Source organism: Eschrichtius robustus, chromosome 14 (assembly GCF_028021215.1).
Source record: "Eschrichtius robustus isolate mEscRob2 chromosome 14, mEscRob2.pri, whole genome shotgun sequence".
Lineage (NCBI taxonomy): Eukaryota > Metazoa > Chordata > Mammalia > Artiodactyla > Eschrichtiidae > Eschrichtius > Eschrichtius robustus.
Window position 1 is genome coordinate 26,417,367 of NC_090837.1, and position 24,866 is coordinate 26,442,232.

General features: G+C 57.9%; 1 protein-coding gene across 1 annotated transcript; it reads right to left on the reverse strand.

Moving 5' to 3' along the window:
• Positions 1-15,352, reverse strand: SLC2A11 (solute carrier family 2 member 11). The gene is made up of 12 exons (XM_068562659.1): positions 15,311-15,352; positions 12,600-12,698; positions 10,212-10,372; positions 7,006-7,130; positions 5,236-5,365; positions 4,566-4,714; positions 1,736-1,923; positions 1,503-1,613; positions 996-1,097; positions 835-910; positions 488-615; positions 1-268 (listed from the first exon to the last, which is right to left on the reverse strand). The coding sequence occupies exons 1-12, from the start codon at positions 15,350-15,352 to the stop codon at positions 68-70; spliced, it is 1,512 nt and encodes a 503-aa protein (XP_068418760.1). The 3' UTR covers positions 1-67.
• Positions 15,353-24,866: the final 9,514 nt, after the last annotated feature.

Sequence of the window (24,866 nt, forward strand, 5' to 3'; positions counted from 1 at the left end):
GGCTGGTGAATGGAGAGGGCCCGAGGGAAGAGCAGCGGCCGGCTGGGCCCCAGCCAAACCTGCTGAGCTAGAGTTCTGTAGACCGGATGACCTCCGGCCCGTCCACGTGGGGCCCTGGCTCCACCCCAGGGAAGTTGAGTCTGTGCAATTCCTCTGAGATGTCCACGAAGCTCTTGCCTCTGGTCTCAGGGAGGAAGAAGCCAGTGTAGACGGCCCCACAGACACAGACACAGAGGAAAGGCACATAGAGGAAGTGGGACAAGCTCTCCTGTGGGTTAAGAGACCCAAGATCTGGTGTGGCCCGTTCAGCCCCCACATGGAAGGCCCCACCACAGGTCCTGATGAGGGACTCGACCCTCTTGGCTCAGATAAGCCCCATCCCCTTCAGTCTCACGCCTCCTGGATGGAGCCTCCCCTGGGGTTCTCATGCTGACAAGGACAAAACCTACGGCAGGGCCCCCGGGAGGGAGGGGGGGGGCAGGCCTACCATGATGAAGGGGAACCCCAGCCCGACTAGGAAGAGCATGGTCCACATGAGCGCCCCGCAGACCATGTAAGCAGCAGGCCGGGTCATCTGGTCAAACAGCTCTGTGGCCAGGATCCCGGTCACTCCGGCTGGAAGGAGGAGTGGGGACAGGAGGCTGCCAGCCAGGGCTCCCTGGCCGGCCTTCCCCCAACCTTGTCCCAGACAGGAAAGTGGGGCCCTTCCAGCGCTCCTCCAGCCATTCCCTCCCAGAAGCCTGTACGGTGAGGGGAGGGCACACCCAAGCATCCTTCACCCAGACATCTGTGCTCCTTCAGCCAGGCCCAAAGGCAGGAGCTCTTCCCACTCACCAGGGCCAATGCCAAAGCTGAGGATGAAGGCAAAGACGCAGGACATGGCCAGGTAGGGCATCCAGGGGAGGGAGCTCTGAGGCAGAGGGGCGGGGGTGGGGGGGTGGTGAGGGGAGGTCAGAAGGGGCCCAGCCGCCCGGCCCTCATCCACGCCCAGCTACCTGCAGGCACAGGGCCGCTGTGAAGACGCTCCCCCAGCAGGTCATCAGGCCGTACCCCCCCATCAGCAGCATCCGTCGGCCCACCCTCTCGATCACCACACACTGCAAAGGAAAGGAGCCCTCACTGATTCACTGGTGTGGGCCACGGTCGCGGGTCCCTCGGTTTGCGGGCCAGCAGTGGGGAGGGGCCTCATGAGGAAGCTGGGGAGGCGGGCGCGAGAGCAATTTACCGCTTCAGTGGATTAAGACATTATTAACTTCTCAGAGGACCTCAGTCATTCAACCTCATTCAGTTTCCCCATCTCAAAATGGTGGTGGGAGTGCCCGGCAAACTAGGTGCTCGATAAGCGCTTGCTAACTCGCCGTATTTTAACATAGCGACCTGAAGTGTCAGTGGCTTAGCGCCGAGGCCTGCGGTCCCCGGAGGGCCAGCACCCCGAGGGCCAGCACCCGCAAGGGTCCGCCGCAGGGCTGGGGGATGGGGTGTCATCCCGGAGGCAGACTCACGCTGAGCAGCGCCGCCAGCAGCTCGCAGCCCCCGGTCCCGATGGAGGCGTACTGGACCTTCTCTGGGGGAATCCGCGCCTGGCTGAACACTGCTGACGCATAGGCGTACACCTGCCGGAGGGGTGGGGCGGAGGGGCGAGAGGCCGAGGCGCACCGTCTCCCTCATGGACCCCGCTCCACCCCCTTCCCCCTCCCCTCTCCCCCCCAACCTGGGCCTGGCGCGGACTGCTCACCGCGTCGTTCCCGCACAGCTCCATGACCCCGCCCAGCACCACCAGGCTCGCCACCTGCCTCCGCAGCGCGCGGTCCCGGAACAGCTCCCACGGGCGTCGCGCGCGCCGGCCCTGGCAGGCGGCGCGCTCCCGCTCCAACTCGGCCAGCTCCCCGGCCAGGTCCGCGGGGCCCCGCAGCCGCTGCAGCGCTGGGGGAGGGGGCAGGGCAGAGGACGCTGAGCTCCCCTCCCCCAGGCCCTCTGTGGCCCCCACAGTGAGCTGCCCACGCCCACCTCCTTTCGCCTTCCCGGGGTCCCCTTGGTCTGATAGGGATGATCAGTTCACAGCACCACGGAGCAGAAAGGGCTTTAGAAACTCAGGGTTCTGCGGGTGCATCACACAGGACACGACAATTGTGGCAGATCTCCACTGCCGTCTCAGTTCTCCACCCCTCCCTGGGCCATGGGATTTGGCAGTTGCTCCCACTAAGGAGGCGTGTATACATCCGCCCCTTGGTGCTGGGCTCCGCCCTGCGACTCGCTCTGGCCCGTAGAATTAGGCTGTAGGAGGGCGTGCCGCGTGTTCCAATCCAGCCTCAAGAGACCTGCTGGTTTCTATTTGGTCTTCTGTCATCATCATAAAAACTTGTGGTGGGGCTGGCCCACTGGTCCCAGGAAAAAGCAGAGATGGCCCAGCTGGGGCCGTCCTAGATCAACCAATGTCCAGCTGACCCACACCAGTGACAGAGCCTCCAGCCAGACCCAACCTTCATCAGCCAACCCCAGAGAACTCAGAGGCTTGGGCTAAGTAATTGCTGCCTTGGTCTCCTGCGGAGGTGCGACTGTTAGGCAGCAAGAAAAAAAACGGACTAAAAAAACCCCTGGTACGGGAGTAGGTGACGCCATAACTAGGACCTATGACATACAGTGTTGGTTCCTAACCAGGCAGAGGACGGTGAGGAGGCTGGAAGAATGAAAGCCCGTGTAACGTGCAAGAAACAAAACAGGTCTAATGAACTTCTGGACTTGGGCAAAGAGATCTCCAAGTGTCAAAAGCATGAACTAGCTGCCTTTACCTGAGTATTCTAAGCTGATTGTAAGGAAAATGAGCTCAAAAAGACCTTCAGAGGGAACACAATTTAATCAAATTTAACTTATTCCAGAGCTTGCTAGGTTAATTAAATAAAAAAGAAAAATCTGTTTCTCATCTCTAGCTTCTCCATCTAGCAGAGTCCTAAGTTAAATCACAGCCTGAGAGCAAAGACTAAATCCAGAGCAAGGCCAGCGAGCCCTGGTCTGAGGGTAAAGATCAAATCAAGGGTATGGCTTACTGCAGTGCCTCATAGACCCTCCTGGCTGGAAAAACAGGCATTACAGAGGCTTAAGGGTATTGGTCCGCCGCAGCTCGACATGCCCTAAATTCCAGTAATTAGGTTGCAAGAGAGAAGCATGTCTAGAAAAGAATTGTGGGTGTGGCTTTCTGGCACATAAATCAAATGCACAGAAAATTCACATCATTTTTGGAGAAAGTTGTATTGACAGAAGCTCTGCCAGCCTGGATGAAAAGACACCAAGACAGTTTGAAATGTAAAGACTTCTGTGCCCCAGTTTTCTATAGGTACATTTTCCAGGGCCCTCTTCTGGTGTCAAGGAAGGTGATAGAAAAGGAAGGACTTCTCGGTGGCCTGGGGGGCCCCTCCCTGAGGGCAGAGCCAGGGCTTCATGCAGGAGCACTCTCCATCCCAGGGCAGGGGAACCTGGCAGCGTTCTCCCAGGGGCACTCAGCATTGCTATGGACTGGCAACTGCTTTCTGCCTCCTTGTCGCCTCTTTTTTGAAAAACATTTTTTCACCAGTGTCTGCTGAGTGCACGCGAGGCAGAAGACTTGTGTTTATCTCCTAGGTCTTTGGCTCAAGAAAAGGCATATATAGACTTGACATGATCTTAAGATCCTGGACTTCAAGCCTGATGCCATGATTGGGTGAGACTTGGTGGGGGTGGGGGGTGTTTCCGGATAGCACTGAGCATGTTCCTGCTCAGGGGAGGGACATGAATAATAATTGTGGCCACCATGGCAAGCTGGGAAGAATACATTAGTGGGCCCTGGTCTTCGCCCCTTGCCACATGAGTGGAGATGCCATGGATTTTCCCATCTCTGGACTTTGGGTTCAGTGACGTGACTCTCCTTGGCTAATGGGAGTTTAGTGGGCAGGAAGGGACCAAAGGTTTGGAAAGTGCTTGTGCAGTTGGATCTGCCTTCTGGGCTACTCTGTCAGTACCAAGAGTGCGAGGAGCAGCGTGTGCAGCAGAGCTGAACTGCTCCAGCCCAGACCAGCCTCGACTGGCCAGCCCCAGCTGACCCCGACACCATGAGCCAGCCCAATTGAGATCAGCAGGGTCGTGCAAACAGCCCAGCAAGTAAATGAGTAGAAGATGCAGTAAAGGATTGCGTGCTTTAAGCCAGAGATTTTGGGATTGTTCCTTCGGCATCATTATTGTGGCCATAGCTAACAGGGAAGACCATCAGCCCAGCTGGCATTGGGCCCTTGAGGTCTTACTCAGTGTTTCTTCATCTTGCATGTCAGGCAGGGGGCAGGTGGCGCTCCTTCTCTGCACCACCCTGGGGGTTCCCAGATGGCAGGTGCTGGGTCTGTTCCATCCTACTGCCTTGGCGCTTGGGACAGCCCCTTGATAAAGAGCTCTGAAGGGATGGATGGATCATGAAATTGAGGCACAAAGAGAGGGATAGCTTTTCCTGAATAAATGCGACCCAGGAAATGAGGACCCACATGCTCTGGCCAGATGTGCCCCATGGTCAAGGGTGGTCTGGGGGCCCGAGGTCAGGGACTCACCTGCCAGACAGGCCTCGGAGTCTCCACAGTCAATGAGGAGGTAGCGTGGGCTCTCGGGGAGCAGGGGCAGGGAGGCCAGCTGGAGCACCCCAGGCACCAGGCAGCTGGCCAGCAGCAGAGGCCAGGCCTGCGGGCCACCCAGGAGCTCCCTGGGGAGACAGAGGAGAGGCTGGGCCAGATGCCTCCTTGTCAGAGCTCTGTCCCCTACCGGCCCCCCTGATGGCAGAGGGTCTGCATTACCCTGTGCCTCTTCCCAACCAGCTCTGGGTCTGGACACCCAGGTAGGGACCCGCGATAGGACAGGGTCATGGCCCCACCTCACCCCTGGCAACTCCTCTCCCCAGGGCTCTTCCCAGGGCACAGGGCTCTGCTCTCACCTCCCTTTTCTGGGATGAACAGGCCACGCTCCCTTTAAAAGCCCAAACCTGCACCCTCTCCTCTTTGCTCCCTGATCCGGAGAGGCGAGAAGAAGGTGACTCACACCAAGTGTGGCTGACTGACACCACACTGGCCAGATGCACGTGGACAGGGTTTCAACGCCTTCATACAAGGAAGCAACGCCTTAATCCACTTGGGGGGTAGGGGAGAAATTTAGGTGAAGAAGGGCTTTCCCTGGCATCCCTCTAACCTCTCAGTGCACGTGGGGTGGGGCGGGGGGGGCGGCGCTTACCTGAGTCCAACCACCTGACCCATCACGATCCCCAGGGCGGTGAAGATGGCTGAGGTCATGGCCACAGCCCCTCGGAGCTCCTTGGGGGCGCTCTCCCCCAGGTACATGGGCTGGACGTTCATGCTCACACCTGGACATGAGCACAGCAACCGTCAGCCACAGGCTGGACTCCCACAACGCTTGGGCCCGCCTCCCCCCACCCTGCCTGCCCCCGCCGCGGTCTTGGTGCCACCAGCCCATCATCTACAGGCACTGAGTGCTGCTCCCTCAGCTCAAGCGCCCTGAGGGGTTCCTGCCCACCAGATGTAGGGCCAGCAGGACTCCAGTCAACTCCCAGGACTTCTGAGAGAGAAGCCCCGTCACCGGGAGGAGTGTGAGGGGCTCAGAGGGAGCAGATGCCCACCAGCGGCCCCGGCTCTCACCTCTCACGTCAACTACCACTGCATGTTCTCCCCCATCTTGGCTTCCCTGGGGACGCACCTTGCACCCAGGGCAGCCAGTGGGAAAATGGAATTGGATGGCGCCCCCACTGCCCACCCCAGAGGGTGACAGCCGGCAAAAGCTAGGAGGCCGCAGTACTGGGTCACCATCCACCTGGGAACACGTCAGGGAGTGCTGCCCCATCCCCTCCCTGACGTGGGATCAGGAAACAGCCCTCAGCAAGGTCCTGCCTCTCTCTGAGCACTGGGTGGGGGGAGCTGGGAGGAAGGTGGGTGCACTGATTGCCAGAAGCTCTCCCACAGAGGTACACCCACTCTTCCTACAGAAAATTAGGGAGGGATTCCTTCTGTGCCAGATACTCAGGGCACAAAGTTTGACCTGGTCCCTCTTCCCTGAAATGTGGGCTGTTCTGAGTGACTCACTTCTAATAAGTAGTCTGTGGCAAAACTGATGGTGTATGACTTCTGAGATCAGGCCATAAAATGCACTGGGACTGCATCCTTGCGCACACACGTGGGCTCCCTCTCTCCCATCACTTCCTCTGGAGGAAACCAGCCGCCACGCTGTGAGGACACTCAAGCAGCCCTACGGGGAGACCCATAAGCTGAGGAGCCCGGGCCTCCTGCAAACAGCACACGAGAGCGCCATCTCAGAAGCAGGTCCTCCAGCCCCAGCCAAACCTCAGGTGACTGCAGCCCTGCCTGACAGCTTGATCACAGCCTCCTGAGAGGCCCCAAGCCAGGACCACCCAGCTAAGACACTCCTGGTTCCTAACCCAGAGAAACCATGAGTTAATAAATGTTGCTGGTCTTAAGCCACTAAATTGTGGAGTACTTTGTTTCACAGGAATAGATAACTAACTAATAAAGACATCAGCACCTGGCTGTATAAACAGTAGGAGTCAAGGGGGATTGTTGATGGGTGCCCCTAAAAGCCCAGGTGGACACGCTCAAAATTCTGCTCCCTCCCGTGACCCAGAGCCTGAGGGGTCCCTAACAGGCTACTCTGCTTCTGTAGGGAAGATCAGAGAGCTCGTCCTAGATGCCTTTTCATCTTGACTGCCAGGAAGCTCCCAGCTTAGAGGACTTCTGTTGGTTTAAGTTTGGGGATGTTTGCCCTCCCATCCCTTACAACTTTTCCATTTTTCTAGATCCACTTTAAGTACCTAGTTATATGACCCTTTTAAGATAAATCATATCTAATCATTCTGCAAAACAAAAAAATGGTGGGCATGAATGGAAAACAAATCAATGAATGAAGGGAATAAAGAGGATACAGGAAAGAGTAGGAACAGAGGCAGGAGGGGATCCCCCCCCACACACACTGTACCTGCGCTGACACCCACGAGCAGCCGTCCCAGCATGATCATCTCAAAGGAGCCTGCTCTGCGGCTGAAGCCAAACAGGGTCGCTGCGGCCACCACGAAGATGTTATTCACCAGCAGGGACTTCTTCCTTGGGGAAGCCAAACACAGGCGAGAGAGGTGGGTTCAGTCCTGAGGACCACCCCTGGGGACCCTTCTCTGAAGCTGCAGCCAGCCCTGATCAGACCTGTGTGTGCATGAGGGGACTGAGTCAGGAGTGTAAGCTACACGAACAGAAATGACGCTGGCCACTGTAGCTGGGGTCACTTGTGGGATGCCCCCAGGGGCCTACTCCCACTCCCCTCCTCCAATATGTCCCAAATTACTCTCCTTTCTGCCTCCGCCACTGCTTGAAGTGACAGAACTCGTATGGCTTTATCCCTACAGATTGAGCATTGCTCTCCTCAAACTCCGCTGTAAAGCGAAGGGCCTAATATCTGATTTCTCAGGCTCAAGGAAACCCTGGGGAGGAAGAACAGGGACTTCCGGAGTGAGGGAAGGGACACGTGGGGAGCCAAGTCCCTTCCCGTTTCCTCCGTGCATTGCAGAGTCACTGCTCAGAACCTTCAGCATGGCTGGGTGGCCTCTGCGAGGCTGGTTCAATGGGACAGACGGCAAAACAGGAAGGGGCACTGGGCATGTCAGCAGCTCCACACGATGAGGTGTCAGCTCTGGGCTCCTGACACCGCGCTCAGAGGCGCCGTCATGCAGGTCACCCAAGAGAGGCCACAGGAGGTCATATGGCTCATGTACTGACAAGGAAATGAGCCACAGGAAGCCGCTGGCCTGCTCCAAACCAACAGCACAGGGGTGAAAGATGGGCCAAAGCTCAGATCCCCTGGCCTAGAGAATGGAGAATGACAGTGGATTATAACTTGATCCAGTGGTAACTCCAGTTGTGACTTATAAGCCACATACGGCTTCCTCACTGGTATAAATTAATAGAGTACTTCCAGGACTTTCCTGGTGGTCCAGTGGTTAAGACTCCACGCTTCCAATGCAGAGGGCACGGGTTCAATCCCTGGTTGGGGAAGTTCTGCATGCCGATGCTGCGTGGTGCAGCCAAAAACAAACAAACAAAAAAACACAGTACATCCATTGTAGCTATTTATCTGGCGAATGCATTTTGCTGCATTTCAGTACACAGACGACAGCAGAAACACTTTACTTCCGCCCGGCAGGGAGCGTACTGCACCTTTACCGACCTCCTTAGGGACATGGCAGCTCTCCAGCTCTGGGCCACACCTGCTCCATGGGGAGCTGCCCGCCTCAGGCAACTTGCTGGCCCGCTGCTTTGATGACTTTATGCTGAAAGGACCTGGGGAAGAGGAAGCGGCAAGTGCACCCGACGTCATGGTAACGTACAAGCATGACAGAGTGGGAGCCGCCACACCAGTGGAGTTCCTGACGTGCGAGGGCACATTTCCTCCAAAGTGCGGGATGGCTTGCTGCCCTTCCTCTAAGAAGGATGGACAAATCTCAGATGGCTTCTTTCTACTTTGGAGGCAGCCTGTCCCACAGTGAGTGTCGCGATCTGATACCTACACTTGGTGATTTGCAAACCTGGAAGCTGTGAGTAGAGTATGCCCTAGTGGGTCCAAACCAGCTGCCAGATGCTCCGCCCCTCGACCCTCTAGACCTGAGAGATTGTGGTGCTCAAAGTGCCTCCAAGGAGAATCACAGTGCAAGACCTAGGATTTTGGAGTAAAGCCACTTCTTCAGTGAATTACTACCCCCTTAATCAGAAATAACTCTAAGCCCTAGTGGAGAATAAACACCAGAATGGGGTGGTTGGCTTTTGTTTTAGCCAGCTGAGTCCTGGTTTTCTGTTACTTGCCGTTGATACTCCTGCTAAATACACAAACATGTTATCTTTGCAGTTTTGCTTCCAACAAAGGAGGTTACATCAGTGAAAGCGGAAGGATGGGTGCCCATGGAACTCAGTATCGCATTAGGAACCCCGTCATTCAGAAGTAGATGACCTCAGAGGATAATAACCTGCTGAAGGACCCACCATCAGGACTGCCATGCCCACCCAAGCATGAAGATGGGTGTCACCCCGATGGGCAAACAGCCTCAGCCGGTGGAAGTGCTGAACCAAGACAGGAGGAGAAAACCTGAGGATGGACGTCCCCGAGGCAGGTTTTGGAGTGACCAGCTCCAAAACCCAGGAGCAGGCCCTCTACCTATGTTTCCAGGTTCTGGATCATACGCTTTAAACTAAATTCATCCACTAGTTTCCTTTTCTTTGATTAGTTTCCCCTACACTTTCTTCTTTCTTCTTCCCATGAGGTGTCTTGAGGGCAGTTAAGTTTACCATTAAGTGTGTAGATTGCAGAATATCAACACGTTAATGGCAGGGCTGGCAGATTGGTCGTCACGTGGAAACTCTGCACTCAAGGAGGACACCTCCGTTGTGTCGTCCCTGGTGGCTGTGACAAGGCAGTGCCCTGGGTGGTCTCAGGAAGGACTGAACCAACTAACGTGAGGAGGGGCACATGGGGAGCTGAATATATGGGCGAAAGGCGCTGACACGTGCTGGGTGGCCAGCCAAGGGGGGGGACAATGAGAGCCGCTTGTTTTTCTGCCCGGCCCTGCTTCTCTCCTGCTGTCTCACGGGTGTAGGCGTGCTACCCAAGGTGGGCCAGGAACAACCCATCTCCCTTGATTCTGAGAGTGAGTGAAGATGCAGGAGGTGGAACGAGGCTGGAGCTGATGCGCTGAAGGCATCTCCCAAGAGGAAAGCCCAGGCTAGGGTGGCCTTGCATCCTGCCCTCCCCAGGCCTGGCTTTTGACCACTTCCTTTTGTCCTATGAGCTGCCCCAGTATCCTTTGCATTATCACAGCTTTCCATTCAGTCTGTCAGTCTGTCTCTCTTGTTTGCGACCCAAGATCTGCATCAGTTGGATACAAAGGGGGGCACTGGGGAGAAAACACCTGTTCACAGTCAGACAACGTGTGTTGTATTGGCAGCCATGGGTCCTCCCTCCCTCCCAGCATGGGACTCTTCCCTCTGCCACATCTGCTGGGAAACGTGAGTCACCCGGTGAAACTGCAGGCAGAGCGGGAGGCCGGTGAGGAGTTGACTCGGGCCTGGGCCTGCCGGGCATCCTGCCCACACCCGGGGTGCCCCTCATTGAAGGGCATTTGGGGGTCCACAGGAAGCACTTACCTTCCCAGTGTGATGGCCATGGGGCCAGCAAGCAGCGCTCCCAGAAGGCCACCCACGGGGTACAGAGACACGATGAGGGACCACAGGAGCGGGACCAGCTGGTCGGGCAGCGGCCGGCCGGTTCGCATCCGCCACGTCTCATTGGTGAATTCCTGAATGTGCTGTGGACAGAGATGCCAGTCAGCCCCCCGGGGGCGGGGGCTCCCTCCCCACAACAGGCCTTCTCCCCACAGGCCCTGCCTCTGCAGAGCAGGCAAGTCTCCCCAGCAATCCTACTCCCTTCGGGGCAGGACCGAACTCACCCAACTGCAGGGCACTGTGCCGTCTCTTTCAAACACAGTGTGTCCTGGAGCTCAGAGCTGGCCAGTCTCTATGTGCCCCTCTGAGTCCACTATCAGCCCCCCTCCCCCACTTTTGGCCTGGGAAGCCACCTGTATGGCCACATCAGCAGGCTCCCTTGATGACCAGCTTTCTGATGGACTTGGCCATCAGTGAGCATCAGCAGAGCAACAGAGGAGGCAGGAGGGGTGTTTGTCCCCAGGGCTCCTTCGCTGGGGGCACCTCAGGATTGCTGCAACGCCTGACCAAAAGACCCAGATACCCTCCTCTTGGTCAGAGATGAATGTCAGTATCTGGCTGGTCTTAGGCCTCCCAACAGGGTGTGAGGGAGGACGTGAGGATGACCAGGGGGTGTAGGTGAGCAGGCCACCTCAGGGTAATGGCTGTTAGCCTGGTGCCCGCCAGGCCCCTCTGGGGGAAGGACATGCCCGGGGGAGCTGGGACCAGGGCCAGCCTCCCCTGACATTGGCTTGAAATCCTCAAGGGTGACCATTCAAGGGGGTAGGGGAAGCCTCAGAAGCCAAGGAAGTCTCATTTGCAGGAGCCAGTGATGGCCCATGGGAAGCAAGGCCTGAGAGTGTCCTGCTGTGGGCAGATCCTTCTCCAGCCATGAAGTTTGCACTGAAGTGGACACTCGCATGCTTGTTGAATAAACAAATAAAAAAGCAAATGGAGCTCAGACCTCCCTTTCTAAACCCTTCATTTCATCCTCTTTTAAGGGATTGGGCAGCTATAGTTGTTTCTGCCCAGAATGTACTCCCATCCCCAACTTCTAAGCACCAACATGCTTTGAGAGAAATTCTTTCCCCTTGACAATTACAGCCCCCTATACAGTTGGTCACCTGACCCAGGCCTGGCCAATCAAAGTGCTCCACCCTCCTGACCACATGATTGGTCTAGTGGGCATGTGATCCAAACCAGCCAATCAAACTCTTCCCCAGCCTTTCTGCTGGAACTAACAGGGAGGATTTCTGTTTGGGGGTTCTCAGTCCAGGACAGGAAGTGAGTCTGGTGACTGCTGCTCTCTTGCACTGGGTGGAGGATGATGCCCCGCAGGGATGGGAGAGCCCCAGTTCCGTCCTGGGACCTGTTTCCTGCAGCCCCACCTCCTTCACAGCTATGTGACAGGACACTTGCCCTTCTCACTTAGGTGGGATAGAGGTGGCTTCTATCAATGGGGCCGAGAGATTCATCCTTTCCACAGGCATTTACTGAACATCGGCACAGGCCAGGACAGTGTCAGGTGCTGGGGACTCAAAGATGACTTGGACACTGAGAGGAGACCAGCAGGAGGCTGAGACCAAGGGCTGGGGAGGGAGGGTGACTCCAGCTGGGGGGCTGCTAAAGGAAGGCTTCAGGGAGGTGATGGCATTTGGGTGGCTCTTGAGGGGGTTCTTGCAGGGGGGGCAGAGAGGGCTTCCCATCAGAAGGAGACTTCAAGGAAGGGCTGGGTGCATTTGGGGAACTGCGTTTAACCTGCTTTGGTAGCAGAGTTGGGGGAACGAAGGTGGGAGACAGGTGGACAGGTTCTGATCCCAGGATGCCTTGGACTTCAGGTGGATGAGTCTGTCCTTATTCCTGTAGGCACTGGGGAGCCACAGAATGTCTCTGGGCAGGGGAGTGGTTTGATCAAACTTGAGAGGATCTAGAAGGGGGAGGTCAAAGGCAGGGGGGCCAGTGATACAGGCAGGAGAGACGGGGTCTGAACTGGGATTGTAGAAGAGACCTGAGGAGAAATGGCTGGAAGCCAGAGGCAGTTAGGAAGGACTTGGTGTCCAAGAGGGAGGGAAGAGTCAGGGCGGACCCCAGTCACTGGGTGGATGGTGGAGTCATCTACTGACGTCAGGGACTCAGGAGAACTTGCGAGTTTCAGGGGAGGATGCAGAGCTGGGTTTGAACTCTCAGGGCCTGTGGGACATCGCAGCGGAGGTGGACATGTGGGAGAAAGCGCCACCAAGTGGATGCTGGCCTGAAGATCTGCTGCAGGCAGCTGCTGGCCCTGGCCCAGCACCCACTGGGATGGTGACAGTGGGCACAGAGGGTACATACCGAAGTCGGGGCATTGATGATGGAGAGGTTGTAGCCAAATTGAAAAGTCCCACCAATGCCAGCCGCACAGATGGTCAGGAGCAGGACCCTGCCCTGGAACTGAGGAGAGAGGAGAGGACACAGAGTGCCTGATTACAGCCTCCACCAATCCCAGCACTGCAATCTATCTGAACCAGGCAATGATGGCTCCACTTTGCAGATGAAGAAACTGAGGCAGAGAGGAGTTGCCTAGGTCATATGGCTGGCAGGTAGCAGAGGCACCCCTAGCCTTCTGCTCTGAGTCCAGGATCTCGCTGCCCCTTCACCCCTGACAGCATTTTCCTGAGATGGACAGCCATTCCCGGCCCTCCTTGCTGGGCTGCCCCTGGGCATGCCTGCTGTGGCTCAGGGGACAATGCTTTGAGCTGGGGCCCCACAGGTGTGAAGCTCTGCCTCTGGCAGGACAGGAGACCCTGAGCTACAGTGACTCGCCCCAGTGAAACTCTCTCAACAGAGTGGCTGGGCCTCCCTCTCTTCCCTCCCAGCCTGTTCTGCCAGGAGGCTAAGAGGAGGGGCCACACGGACCTACATGTGTGGGGGCCTGGGGGGCACATGGAGCAGCAGAGAGCAGCCTGGGTCCCAGTGCCAGCTCTGCCCTTCCTCCCTCATCTTCTCTGAGTGGCTTCCTCGCTGGCCCTGGTGATGATAATGCCTACCTTCAGGCTGGGGGACAGCCAATGCGCACGTGCACTACACACACCTGGTACAACAAAGGGCAGCTTTTCATCCTCATGCAGCACCCTTAGAGATGGAGGGAGAACTCCCCAAGGCACCCAGCTCAGCGCCCTGATGCCCCATCATTAGGTTGGTATTTTTTCGGGGGATTCACAGTCTTATTTATATTTTTTCTCTTATAATTTTTAATTGCAAAATAACATGCTCGTTAAATTTTTTGAAAATCCAGTGTACTCTGACAGTTCTCCACTCTCCCAAAGAGCAGTGAACTGCTTCCCTCAGATATTTTCTGAGACATTCACAAAGTAGTTAACTATACAAAAATCAAATTGTTGATCTTTTCCTAGTAACTCTATACTACCTTTCTTGCTCGGGCAAATTGTCCCTCAAATATAAAGCACTGTGTCATATTTATTATTTTTTTAATACTTAAATACAAGTTTCAAGTCAGAAGGATGTTTGGCTAAGGGCTCTCTGAAGAATTTCCAGAACCTGAAGACTACTTACTTATTCATCGGTGAAATACCAAGTGCCTGTCCCAGCCAGGAACTGAGCTGGGAGGCAGATACAACGGGGCAGGGGGAGGCGGGGGGACGACAGACCTGCTTTCACCGTATTGTGAGAACCTGGCCTGGGGGTGGGGAGGTAGAGGAAGAGGCTCTGAGGGCAGGATCCTGCCAAAGATCTTGCCACAGGTCTGCAGGCAGGTCTATGACAGGCACCCTGGCTGCCCGCAAGTTCCTACAAGGTCTAAGTAACTTCCTCCCAAGCCTGAAGCCATAGGGGGATGCCAGGTGAGAACCCAGGAGTCCCGTCTCACTGGAGTCACTGGAAGCACCCTGCTGGGCTGCCCGGAGGTGAGAGTTCCACTAAGAGAGCAGATCTGCAGGAAGCAGCAAGTCACGCACCGCCTGATGAGAACTGAGCCCATGTGGCAGGGGTGCTGGCAGGTCTCCAAGACAGCATAAATTACTTCATTCCATGAGATCGTGCATGGAGATTGCCTAGTCCTCTGACTGGTCATGAAAAGCATTCAGACATTAGCTATGGTGGTGATTATTAAGTCAGTGAATAAAGATTTCTTGCCTCCCTACTGTGGGCAATAAATCTACTGTTCTAGGTGCTGGAGATATAGTAGTGAACAAAAGAGACGAAATCCGTGACCATTCCAGCGGGGGAAGACAGGCGGTAGCAAATGAACAAGGAAAATACATAGTATGTCAGCTGTGCGACATAGACAGAAAGCAGGGGAAGGTGAGATGGGGTGTCTGGAAAAGGTGGTCAGGGAATACGCCATGAGAAGGGGACATCCGCACAAAGACTTGAAGGAGGTGAGGGGAAGGGCCATGCAGATCAGCGCCGGTTGGCGGGGGAAACCCTGAGGTGGGGTGGTGAGCGGTATAGGCTTGCTCTTCCCGCTGCCCCGCCCCCTCGGTGCAGCAGGACGGGAGGACGGAGTTTAGAACCAGCGTGGAGGAGATGAAGGTTGGGGAGAGAAGTGAAGGTGGGAAACAGGCCCAGGACGGGATGAGGCGGCCAGGACTGCAGTGCCCAGGGGCTGCTGCTTCTGGGGGCGTGTCCGGCCCGCACGAGGACCAGAGGGATGCTCTCCTGGGACGCGGCCGGTGCACAGGTCCCGCACACTGCGCCCCAGCCCAACACTGCGCGTGAACACCTGCTCTTGTTCGTCTGGGCCGAGCACCTAGCTCCACTGTGCAAACAAGGATCAGATACTTCTGTACACTGGACGCGTTCGTTGAGCCTTCCCGAGTGCACGCCAGTCCGCAATCCCTCATCCGAGAAGCCTGGGCCGGCAGGTCTCGGAATTCAGAAGTTTGCGAAAAGCGGATCGGCGTGGAAGAGGGAGGCGCATGCGTAGTGGGCGTTTGCGAAGGCTCGCTCAAAGCTTACCTTAGCCAGAGCGCGCGGCCGAGACACGTGCGCAGGCGCACAGGGCGTAAAGTGGGTGGGGGGCTGGGGTCCCGCGAGCGGGTCACCTGAGTCCGAGGCTGTAACGGCGGCTCGTGTTCATCCTCCATCCCTCCCTTTCTGCAGCTCTGAAGGTGAAAAGCCACTAACTCCTTCCTCGGCCGAGCCTGTGGCCCATCTCCGCAGATCGGAAGGGGGCTCAGGTCCGAAGTCACCACGGCCAACCCCTGAATCCGCCTTCGCATGTCTTGGCCGGCGGCTCTGATCAGCGCGCTCCAGACTCCCCCGAAACCCCGGCCCTGGCCCCTAGTCCCCTCGTCTCCTCCCCCGCTGCCGCCTCCGCCTCCGGAGTGACTCTCAGCCGGTCACTGCTGCGCTCCCCTTTGGACCTCCGCCGCCGCCCCTTCCGGCCCCTCTGCCCGGCCTCCTCTCACCCGAATCTGGCGCCCCTGCACGCCTCCGGGAGGCCCCTGTCCACAGGCACTATGAGGGCCGAGCCCTTGATTCTGCACAGACATCCCCACTCTCCTCTAGTACAGGTGTCCCCGCCCTTTCCCCCCGGAGGAGGGACAGGATTAGGAGGGCCAAAAGGTAGACCCACCAGTCTGGCGAGCTCTCATCCGTCCGTCCTGGCAGAGCCAGTGACTTGGAACGCGGATGGGAGACCCAGTCTCGGGTTGCAGCCCGGGGATCCATTCCGTGAGAGGCCAGCCCGGCCTATGCGACAAGATTAGTCCGGCACAGTGGACCCTGTGAGATGAGGAGCCACCGGGTCCACTGGGCAGGATTAATCTTTTATTTCTCAGGGCTTCTCAGGTCCTTCATGAATCCAGGAGTTGGATTAAGGCCAAATCGAAACCAGCCTTGCCAAAGATGCTATTTGTGGTCATGGAAACTTAGACCTGAAAGTGACCCTAGGAAGTCATCTGAGCAAAGACTGTGATAGGACATACACCAGAAGGGATACTGTTTTATTTTTGCTGCCCTGAACTTTTAAAAGTTTCTAAAAAACATCATGCATTTTTAAGGAAAAATATCGATACAATAAATAAAATATTAGCAGTTGCTAAGTGCACGCCTTTCTGCATCTCTGCATCTATTGAGGTGATCCACTGCTGTGATAATACCCTCTTCGCTCCCTCCCCGCCAGCACCCCCCCATGGACACCTCGCTGGAGTCAGCCCCCCAGTGCGTGGGCTCCCCAGCCACTAATTATTATCCTTAAGCAAGGGAGCTTGAGGTTTCTCTTTGGCAAACATTAATCAGGAGTTTAACCTTGAGTGTGTGAAAGTCAAGGTTGTGAGTGTTTGTGGCTGCCCAGTGCTGATAGCTAATCCTCTCAACGTCCCTCAACTCCACAAGGTGGAGTCTGTGTCCGCAGCACCCCTGCAGCCCTGCTGGAAGTCGGGGCTGGGCTTTCAGATCTCCAAGTCGAGCGCAGACCCTACGGGATGGGGCCGCCAAAACACGCCTGAGTCAGGGGAGCGTGGAAAGACAACCCCCACGCGTGCCGACTCCTCCTCCGAGGAGCTTCCCGCGTGGATTCCCACCCAGTCTTGGTTTCCCTGGTGAGAAGGCAGAGGTGGGGGTGTTACCAAATCTTGGCTCCCTGTCCACCGATGCCGAATAGAAATAAGGAGACAGAGTTTGGAGGAAATAGAACAGAGTAGCTTTATTCCTTTTGCCAGGCAAGAGGGGAACACAGTAGGCTAGCGCCTCAAGAACTGTGCCCCCCTCCTTGGGGAATCGGAGAAGATTTTATATGTGGGGCTTGCAGTCCGGGGTATATGATAAGGATCAAAAGTAGCGAAGGTCTTGCATTTCTTTTCTTCTGCAAATTCATGGCCAAAGCTGGCATCAGGCTGCTCAGCAACCAGGTCTGGTGTCCCTGAAGTTATCGGCCGGTGACCTTCTTTCTGAAATGAAGAGTGCTACAAGGGAGTGTAGGGGGAGAAGAAATGCCAGGTGCAAAGGGTAATTTGTATGGAGTCAGAGAGTAATCAGCTTTGTGAAGGACAAGTCTAGCTACAAGTGTTTATTAGTAGTAATAGCTAAAGAATAACCAAGATTACTTAACTCTTTCAGGCCTGTTTATATTGTTTCCCCAGCCTGTTCATTGTTTCCTTATTTTCCTTGTATATCAGAAAATTCTCATGTCTATTTTTGCTGCGACAGGGGCAAGGGAGGAGGGGTGGCCTGCTTTCAGCCACCAGTGCTCAGGACCTCCAGGAGGGAGGCTAACGTGGGTGGTGACGCCCCTCCCCCGCCATGGGAGCCACGACCCACGCTCCCTCCTACACTCCGGAGCCTGTCACTCTGCAGATGGGGAAACGGAGGCCCAGAGCTGGCGGGGAGGGGGGAATAGGGGGATCCGCCCCCGGCACTCAGCTGGAGGCAGGGAACACGGCGGCTCGCACCGAAGGTAATCGATACAGCAAAGCTGGCTGGAGGGCTCCACCGGGTCCGCGCTCCACCGAGCCCCCGGCTGCTCCTACCCCCGCAGAAGCGGCGAGGCCGCCTCGTCGACCCGAGCCCGCCCCAGAAGGTGCCTCCACTGTTACCCGGGCCCGGGGACTCCCCTGACCCCCGGATTCGGCCTCCAGACCCCATTTAGCCCTCCCGGGCCGCCCCCGCCAGTTGCCGGGATCCGTCCCCGCTGCCGAGACCGGCTCAGGCCGCGAGGGGGCGACAAAGCCCGCGCTTCGGGAGTTGGCGCGGCGGGTTGCCAGACCTCTCGGGGCTCCGCGGTGGCAGGGAAACCAAGAGGCCTGAGCCAGGGCCCCGCCAGGTGCGGGGAACTCCGGGGGAAGCTGCCCCCACGCCCCTGGGCGCCGAGTCCTGGCCGAGCCCGGGCGTCCCCTGTTCCACGAGCCCCAGGTGGTTTCGCTTCCTTGGTCGGGCGCACCCAGACCGCGCCCCGCTGGGGGGGAGCGGTGGGGGGTGCAGGGCCTTGGTCGGGAGCTCGGAGGTCTGACACCCAGCCCACCCTGCCTCTGCCTCGCTGTGTGCCTCCCCTCTCTGCTCCATGAGGGGTGGGACAGGAGTCTGGATGGTGGCCTAACCCCTGGAGCCTGGGCTCAGGCTGGCCCCCATGGTCCCTGGTCTCTCCTTCAAAGCCCATCAGCTGGGCATCCATCACCGGGTGGGTGGTGGGTGGGCTGACCTGCTTTGACCCGACTGCCTCCCCTCTGACCTCAGCATCTTCCTCTGTCAGCTGTGCTTTCCAGGAAGGGCTGGGGAGTGGTTCAAGGCCCCTCCTCCTTGCAGCCTTCCCTGTTCCTCCCACTTGGACTGGCAACTCTACTCCACACCAGGAGCCTCCCAAGGAGGCACTGGCTGGAGTTCAGAGGCCAGCTGACCTTGGGCACCAGGCTGTCAGGGTGGGCAGTGAGCCATCACCAAGCACAGCAGGCCAGCCACAAGCCTGGCTGCAGCTGATACCAATGGGGTACCTGCAGTCCCAACAGGTACTTCCTCTCTCCATGCTCCATTTGCTCACCTGTAAAATGGGGACATCATGACAACTGACCTGCCCCCTGCACAGGCCCTGCGCCCTCAGGCCCCAGGTGTGTCTGTTGACTGCCTGCACTGAGCATCCCGAGGGCAGGTACCGTGCCCTCTCTTGATCTCCAGACAGACCCTGTCTGTGGGTAGGTGAACACGGGGGGCTGCAGCCTGACTGAGTGTGGAGGGCAAGGCCTAGGGGCAGCCCCTGCAGGCTCTACCCCAAATCCAGCTTCTCCCTCCTCCTCAGAGCTGGCATCCACTCCAGTTCTGGGTCACATTTCCAACTTAACGATTCAAAACTAAGAAAGAAAGAAGAAACCCCAAGCAACAACCAGCCTAGCAGCCCCTCCTGGCCACCCTTTGATATTTGAGGACTGAACAGTGGAGCTGATTGAGGATAGGAGATTTAAAGCCATCTTAATTAGAAGCAAAGAATGTCCTCGGGGTTGGCTGTTCTAAAAATACAGCTGTGCCCACATCTGGAGGGGAAGGGTGGGAGGCGGGGGGTGGGGATGGCGGTTAGACAGAGTCTGAAGTGCTGACGCCTGCATTCCCTGGTGGGGGAGGCCCCCTCCCAGCAGGGCCCATGGTGGGGGAAGAGGGGAGGACACCAAAGCGGCCAGTCCCCTGTGGCTGGGCCACCTGGTGCAGGTTTGGGATGGAGCTGAACAGGCAGCCCACCCCTTCCTGGGCCCACCCTCACCCCTTCCCCATGCCCTCCCCACACCCCAGCCTCAGTTTCCCCAGGGTCCTGGTTAACGCCCGCTGCTTCTTTCACCAGCCCCTGCCTGACATAGGCACAGCTTCTGACCGGGGAGGGGATTTTTCCTGGGTTTGATATTGAGTGCTATTTGTTACCTTTTATGAACTTGTTGCTTGTTTTGTGTCCTCATTCTAAACAAATGAGGTACTTTTGTACCTAATCTTGGATTTGCAATTTTGCATTTGTTTTCTTAAAGAGGCCCCAATACCTCACACAAGTGAAGGGCGTTCGAGGCTGGGAGAACATCTTGAGTGAAACGTGGAGGCGGGGCTTGTGGTGGTGTCTGGGGCGGGGGGGCGGGGGGTGGAGGGGGACAAGGACGCAGGGTTCCTGTCCCAGGGGCTGAGCGAGCACCTGGCCTGGGGCTCACCCTCCCCGGTATGTGAGCAGGGCCTGGGCTGCTTGGCAGGGGTGTTGGGGGTATAAGCCAGGTGGGAGATGCGGGAGCCCCGGGCCTTTCTGAGCTTCTCCATCCACCTGCTCTGAGCACTCAGTCACTTTCTGGGCAAGGCTCCCAGAGTGGTGGCCCCTGTCCTTCCAGGTCCTTGCCAGACCACAGATGGGAATTGCCTGATGATCTGGCAGGCAGGCGATGGGTAGGAAGACGGTGGGACAGTGTGGCCTCAGGTTCCACATGGACCGGATCCCATGTGCATCCCCGGGTGTGCAGGTGGGCAGCAGACCCGTGTGGGACCACACAGTCTCTTCACTGTGTCTCCATGAACTCGCATCCCCGGCCCTGCCATTTGGCTGACTCAGCCAAGCAGATAATCTTCTTCCAAAACACAGCCCCGCAGCCACACTGAGCCCGAAAATAGCTGAGGTGGAGGGGGCGGCGGGGGGGCTGCCAGCTGCTCTGGGGCTCTGGCTGGAGGCGGCTTTGATGGTCAGGTAGTGGCCACAGCGGCGAGTGGAATGGGGGCAATTGATGAGGGTCATGACAGCCGGGCATTGAAGGTCAGGCTGGCCTGGCAGCTGGGGCTGGGGAGGGACCATCTCACCCAGCTACTGAGGGTCAGAGATAGAGAAACTGGGGTCCAGGCGGGGAGTCCCACACCCCAGCTACTCAGCAGGGGAGTATCCAGGGAGCAGAGTCACCTGTCAGAGACATGGCAGGAGCCCAGAGGTGGCAGAGAGGTTTTTGTCTCTGAACCACAGCTGGAGAAGGGTGAAGGCAAGGAGCTGGGAGGGCAGGGCTGGGGAGGCCACGGAGGGCTTCCCTGAGCGGTCCTGTCCCCCCGGGACCCCTAACTCGGCCTGTCCCAAACCAACAGGGGGTCTCCCTCCCAATCCTGGCCCTCCCCTACGTCTCAGCCCCCTCGCCAAGCACTCACTAAGGTCTATGCCTTCCGCCTCCTTGACCCTGTCACCCCCACTGTCACGTGCCCGCCACTGCAGGCCGCAGCCATCTTCCCCTCTGACCCCTGCTTTCTCCAAAGAGCTGCCATCTGATCCTAACCTCACCTGGGGCTCTTCACTGCCCTTGGGACAGAGACCATCACCTACAGGGCCTGGTCAGCCAGCCTCTCATCACATGCAGCTCCTTCCCTGCCTCTGTCCCTCCATGCCACCTCAAGACCTTTGCACAAGCTGCTCTCCTGTTGGGCCTGGCTAATCCTAACTCTTCCTCTATCCTGACTGCCTCCTCCCTCCCCAGCCCACCCAGAGACCCTCAAATTCCTGGAAAGTCGATTCTGCTACCAGGCTCAGAAGGCCAGGCCCAGGTCGCCCCCTCTGCCGGGCAGGCCTGACACAGCCCACCTGGACGGTTTGTGGTTCTTATGCTCCGGTCACGAGCAGCTGCTGCCGAGTGAGTTCCGGACTCAGTGCTAAAAATATCCCATGACCCAGACAGGAAGGGCCACCGGGGACACAGCTGCTCCTGGGGGCACTGGCTGGAGCCGCGGTGAGACCCACCCACAGCAGTTGGGGGCGTGGTCCATGTGCTGGGAGGGGGTGGGCACTGAGCTCGCAGCCCCTGAGGAAAGGCCCCGCGAGGGGTGCCACATGTTATCCACAGGAAGACACAGCGCCTCCAGCACTCACCTTGTTTCTGCTTCTTGCCAGCTGTTACCACAGGCACGTGCTGCCTTCGGAATAAAATACATCTGAAAATTGAGTGTATAGGGCCCTAACAGAAGGTAGGTGAGCTCTGGTCCCTTCAGGGAGGGCTTCCTGGAATAGGGGGCATTTCTATCACCCTCTCTCCCTCTCCTTTTAACAGAACATCTAGGCTGGTAGGGAGGGAAATGAGTGACTGAATAAGTCAGATCTGGGCCGTCCCAGGAGAGAGATGCTGAATAAGAGGTGGGGAAAGGACTGGAGGGTTCCCTGTGGGGCCGGGGAGTGGGAGTCAGGGTTGGCTCCAGGTTTCGGGGTTGTCATTGGGGTCTCATGAGGGTCTCTCCTGGTGTACAAGCCCTGTGAGGAAGAAGGCCAGCTTGGTGGGCACGCAGCAGGTGCTGTCCTGCCTGTAGGCACTGGAGAGCCTGGACAGAGAAATCAGGGGTCTTCGGGTGTCCCCGGACCTGGGCACCTGTCCCCAGACCTGGGCTCCTTGCTCTGTAGCAGGCAGGGTCCCGAGGCCAGCGAGGTGGCTTGGAGAGCAGGCCCATCGTCACCTCGCCACAGGCCCGCCTCCTGCCATAGTCCTCAGCCCAGGAGAGAGGAGGCGGCCCCTCGGGCAGGCCTGCTGCCCCGCTGCTCAGGACAGACAGATGGCTACACAGCCATTAGCATCCAGCACCCCGCCTGCCTGGCTCACCCAGGCCTTCTCTCTGTAATTAACTGTCTGGAGGTGCCAGGGGTCGGAGCAGCAGGCCCGGTGCCTCTCGAGTGGCCTGTCCTGGGCCTGACACTGGACGTGAAAGCCTGGACTGGTGGTGACAGTCTGCCCCAGGCCCTGTTCTGCCTCCTAGGGGCCTCAGTCCCCACCTGAGGGTACCCTGGGCCTGAGAAGGGAAGATGTGCAGTAGAACCCCGCCGCTGCTCCCGGCATGTCCCGCCCCCACCCTGGGCTCCGTCTCCCAGGAATGTGCTTCTCCAGCCCCAAACCCGGCTCCTGCCTTATCAGCCCTATCAGCCCCATCGAAGGGGAGAGACAGACACCCCTATCACATGACGCCCCTCCGTTAGCCCCGGCCTGACCCTGAGCGGAGGGCCAGCCAGCGCCTGCTTGCTGAGGGCCCAGAGACAGGAATGCCTCCCCTTCCCAGTGCAGACAGGAAACCCGACCCCCTTGCTGGCTCCTTCAAGCTTGGCAGGCGCCCGCCCTGATGTCTGAGGCCCTGGATCCCAGCCCTGCAGCCGCACCTCCACCTGGGTGGGATCCCACCTGGGTGGGATCTGCTCCGCCGGCCTCACCTCGAATGTGACCTAGATCTGCTTTGCTGGAAAATGGAGGCTGTCTGAGGGGGCCTCTTCAGCTTGCTCCCACCAGCCTCTCAGCCCTTGGTCCAACTCCTGCTGTATCAGACTGACCTCTCCTCACTCCTGAACCCAATGCACACCCCCCTTCATGCTCCCAGCCTCTCCCTCCCCGCCCCTCCCAAGTGGGCCTCCAGGAGCCACTCCCCAGGGGACCCCTCTTAGCCCTCCTAGGATCCACCTGAATTGGAGTTTCTCTTTTCCACCAAAATAACAAGGTATCTCGGCTGGTTCTCCCCACTCCAGTCTCCCTGGGGGACTCAGGGTCCAGCCCAGGGCTTCCCTCACCTGCCACACTCGAGTCCAAGGTTGAGCTCCCATTTGGTAAAGGTCCGGGCACCTTCCTCTCCCTCATGGCCGCCATTATCCAGGGACCTTGGCGTGGCTTCCCAGGCCACGTCTCCCAGGGCTTCTCACTACCTTGTCCCTGCAGCCTTTTCCTGGTTCTGCTGCAGCCTCCCTGGTCTCCCTGCTTCGCTGGCTGTCTGCCTTCTCTAACTAATGAAGGTCGAGCTGCCCAGGTCTGGCCTCGTCCTTTGGGCATCTCACGCAGGCCCAAGGCTACAAATGTCATTGGTCTACTGAAGGCTGCTACCCACACTTGGACCGCCTGCCTGACATCTCCCCCAACACCACGGATGTCATACAGATGCCCCAAACTCAGTGAGGCCAGAACAGGTCTCTCCATCTGCCTGCCTTTCTCCCAAGCATTCTCTAGCTCAGTAAAGGCCACCGCCTTCCATCCACCCTGCAGCTCAGGCCCTGAAGTCACCCTTGACTCCTCTCTCACAGCTCTGTCTAGTCTGCTGGCAAACCCACATCCCGCCCCTCCTGGCCCTCCAGGCTCCACCCTGCCCAAGCCACCAGCGTCCCTTGCATCATCCCTTGCTCACCGATTCCTCTGGCAGTCTACTGTACTCACAGCAGTGACAATCAAACATCACCTCTTCACAGAGGATTCCCATATCACCCCATCTGGCATGGGCGCACTACCCAACCCTCCAGCCTCCACTTGGCTGTTATTTCCGTTAGCGCGCTGTTCTGCAAACACTAGCTCTCATCTTAGCACAAGGCCATGACGGCCTGTCTCCTTGGCTATACCAGGAGGGATAGCATCTTTTGTTGGCCTTTGTGTCTTCAGCATCCAGATCAGTGCCTGGCACATAGTCGGTGCTCAATAAATGATTGACTTTGTTCATTAGAATGAATAAATGGAGTTTCCCTTTTCCACCAAAATAACAAGGTCCTCTTCAGCCCGTCCACTTGCTCCAGCCTGCCTCAACACCGGGGCTGCAAGTCCCCAGCCTGGCCCTCCTCCGGCGGCCCTCGTGGGGCTTCCCAAGGAGCTGGCAGTTTCAGCAGGGCCTGGACGTGCGGGGGGATTTGGACTCGCGGCTGAGCGCCTTCTTCGCTGCTCTTGTTCCTGGAGGGAAGAAGGACGACCCGCGTCGCCGGCCAAGCCAGGTGGATCGACATATCAGCGCGGCCGAACTCCGGATTCCGCCCCGCCCACACCCCGCGTGGCCCCGCCCCTTCAGTCTCGCGGGGCCTCCTTGAGCAAGCACTCCTAGCCTCGCCCCCAGGGTGGCTCGTGGGTCCTCGCTATTGGTCCTCCCCTAGTTTGCCGCGAAGCGCCCAGTTCCTCATTGGCCACACATTCTCCCGCGCCGCCGCCGCAGTCACCACAACAAGCGCCACGTGCTCAACCGTGGGGCTTGCTCATTGGCCGCGAGTCCCGACCCGCCCACGCCCCCATCCTGCCCCCGGCTTCCTGCTTCCTCCTCCTATTGGTTACCTGTCGCAAAACCCCTCCCTCTAGCCCGGGCGCGCTGCACCTCGGGTGAGGATTGGCCGAAGACAGGAAGGCGGGATTTGGAGGCAGGTTAAGAGCGCTCGGTGGTCGGGCCACGCGTTCCTGAGAAGGTTCA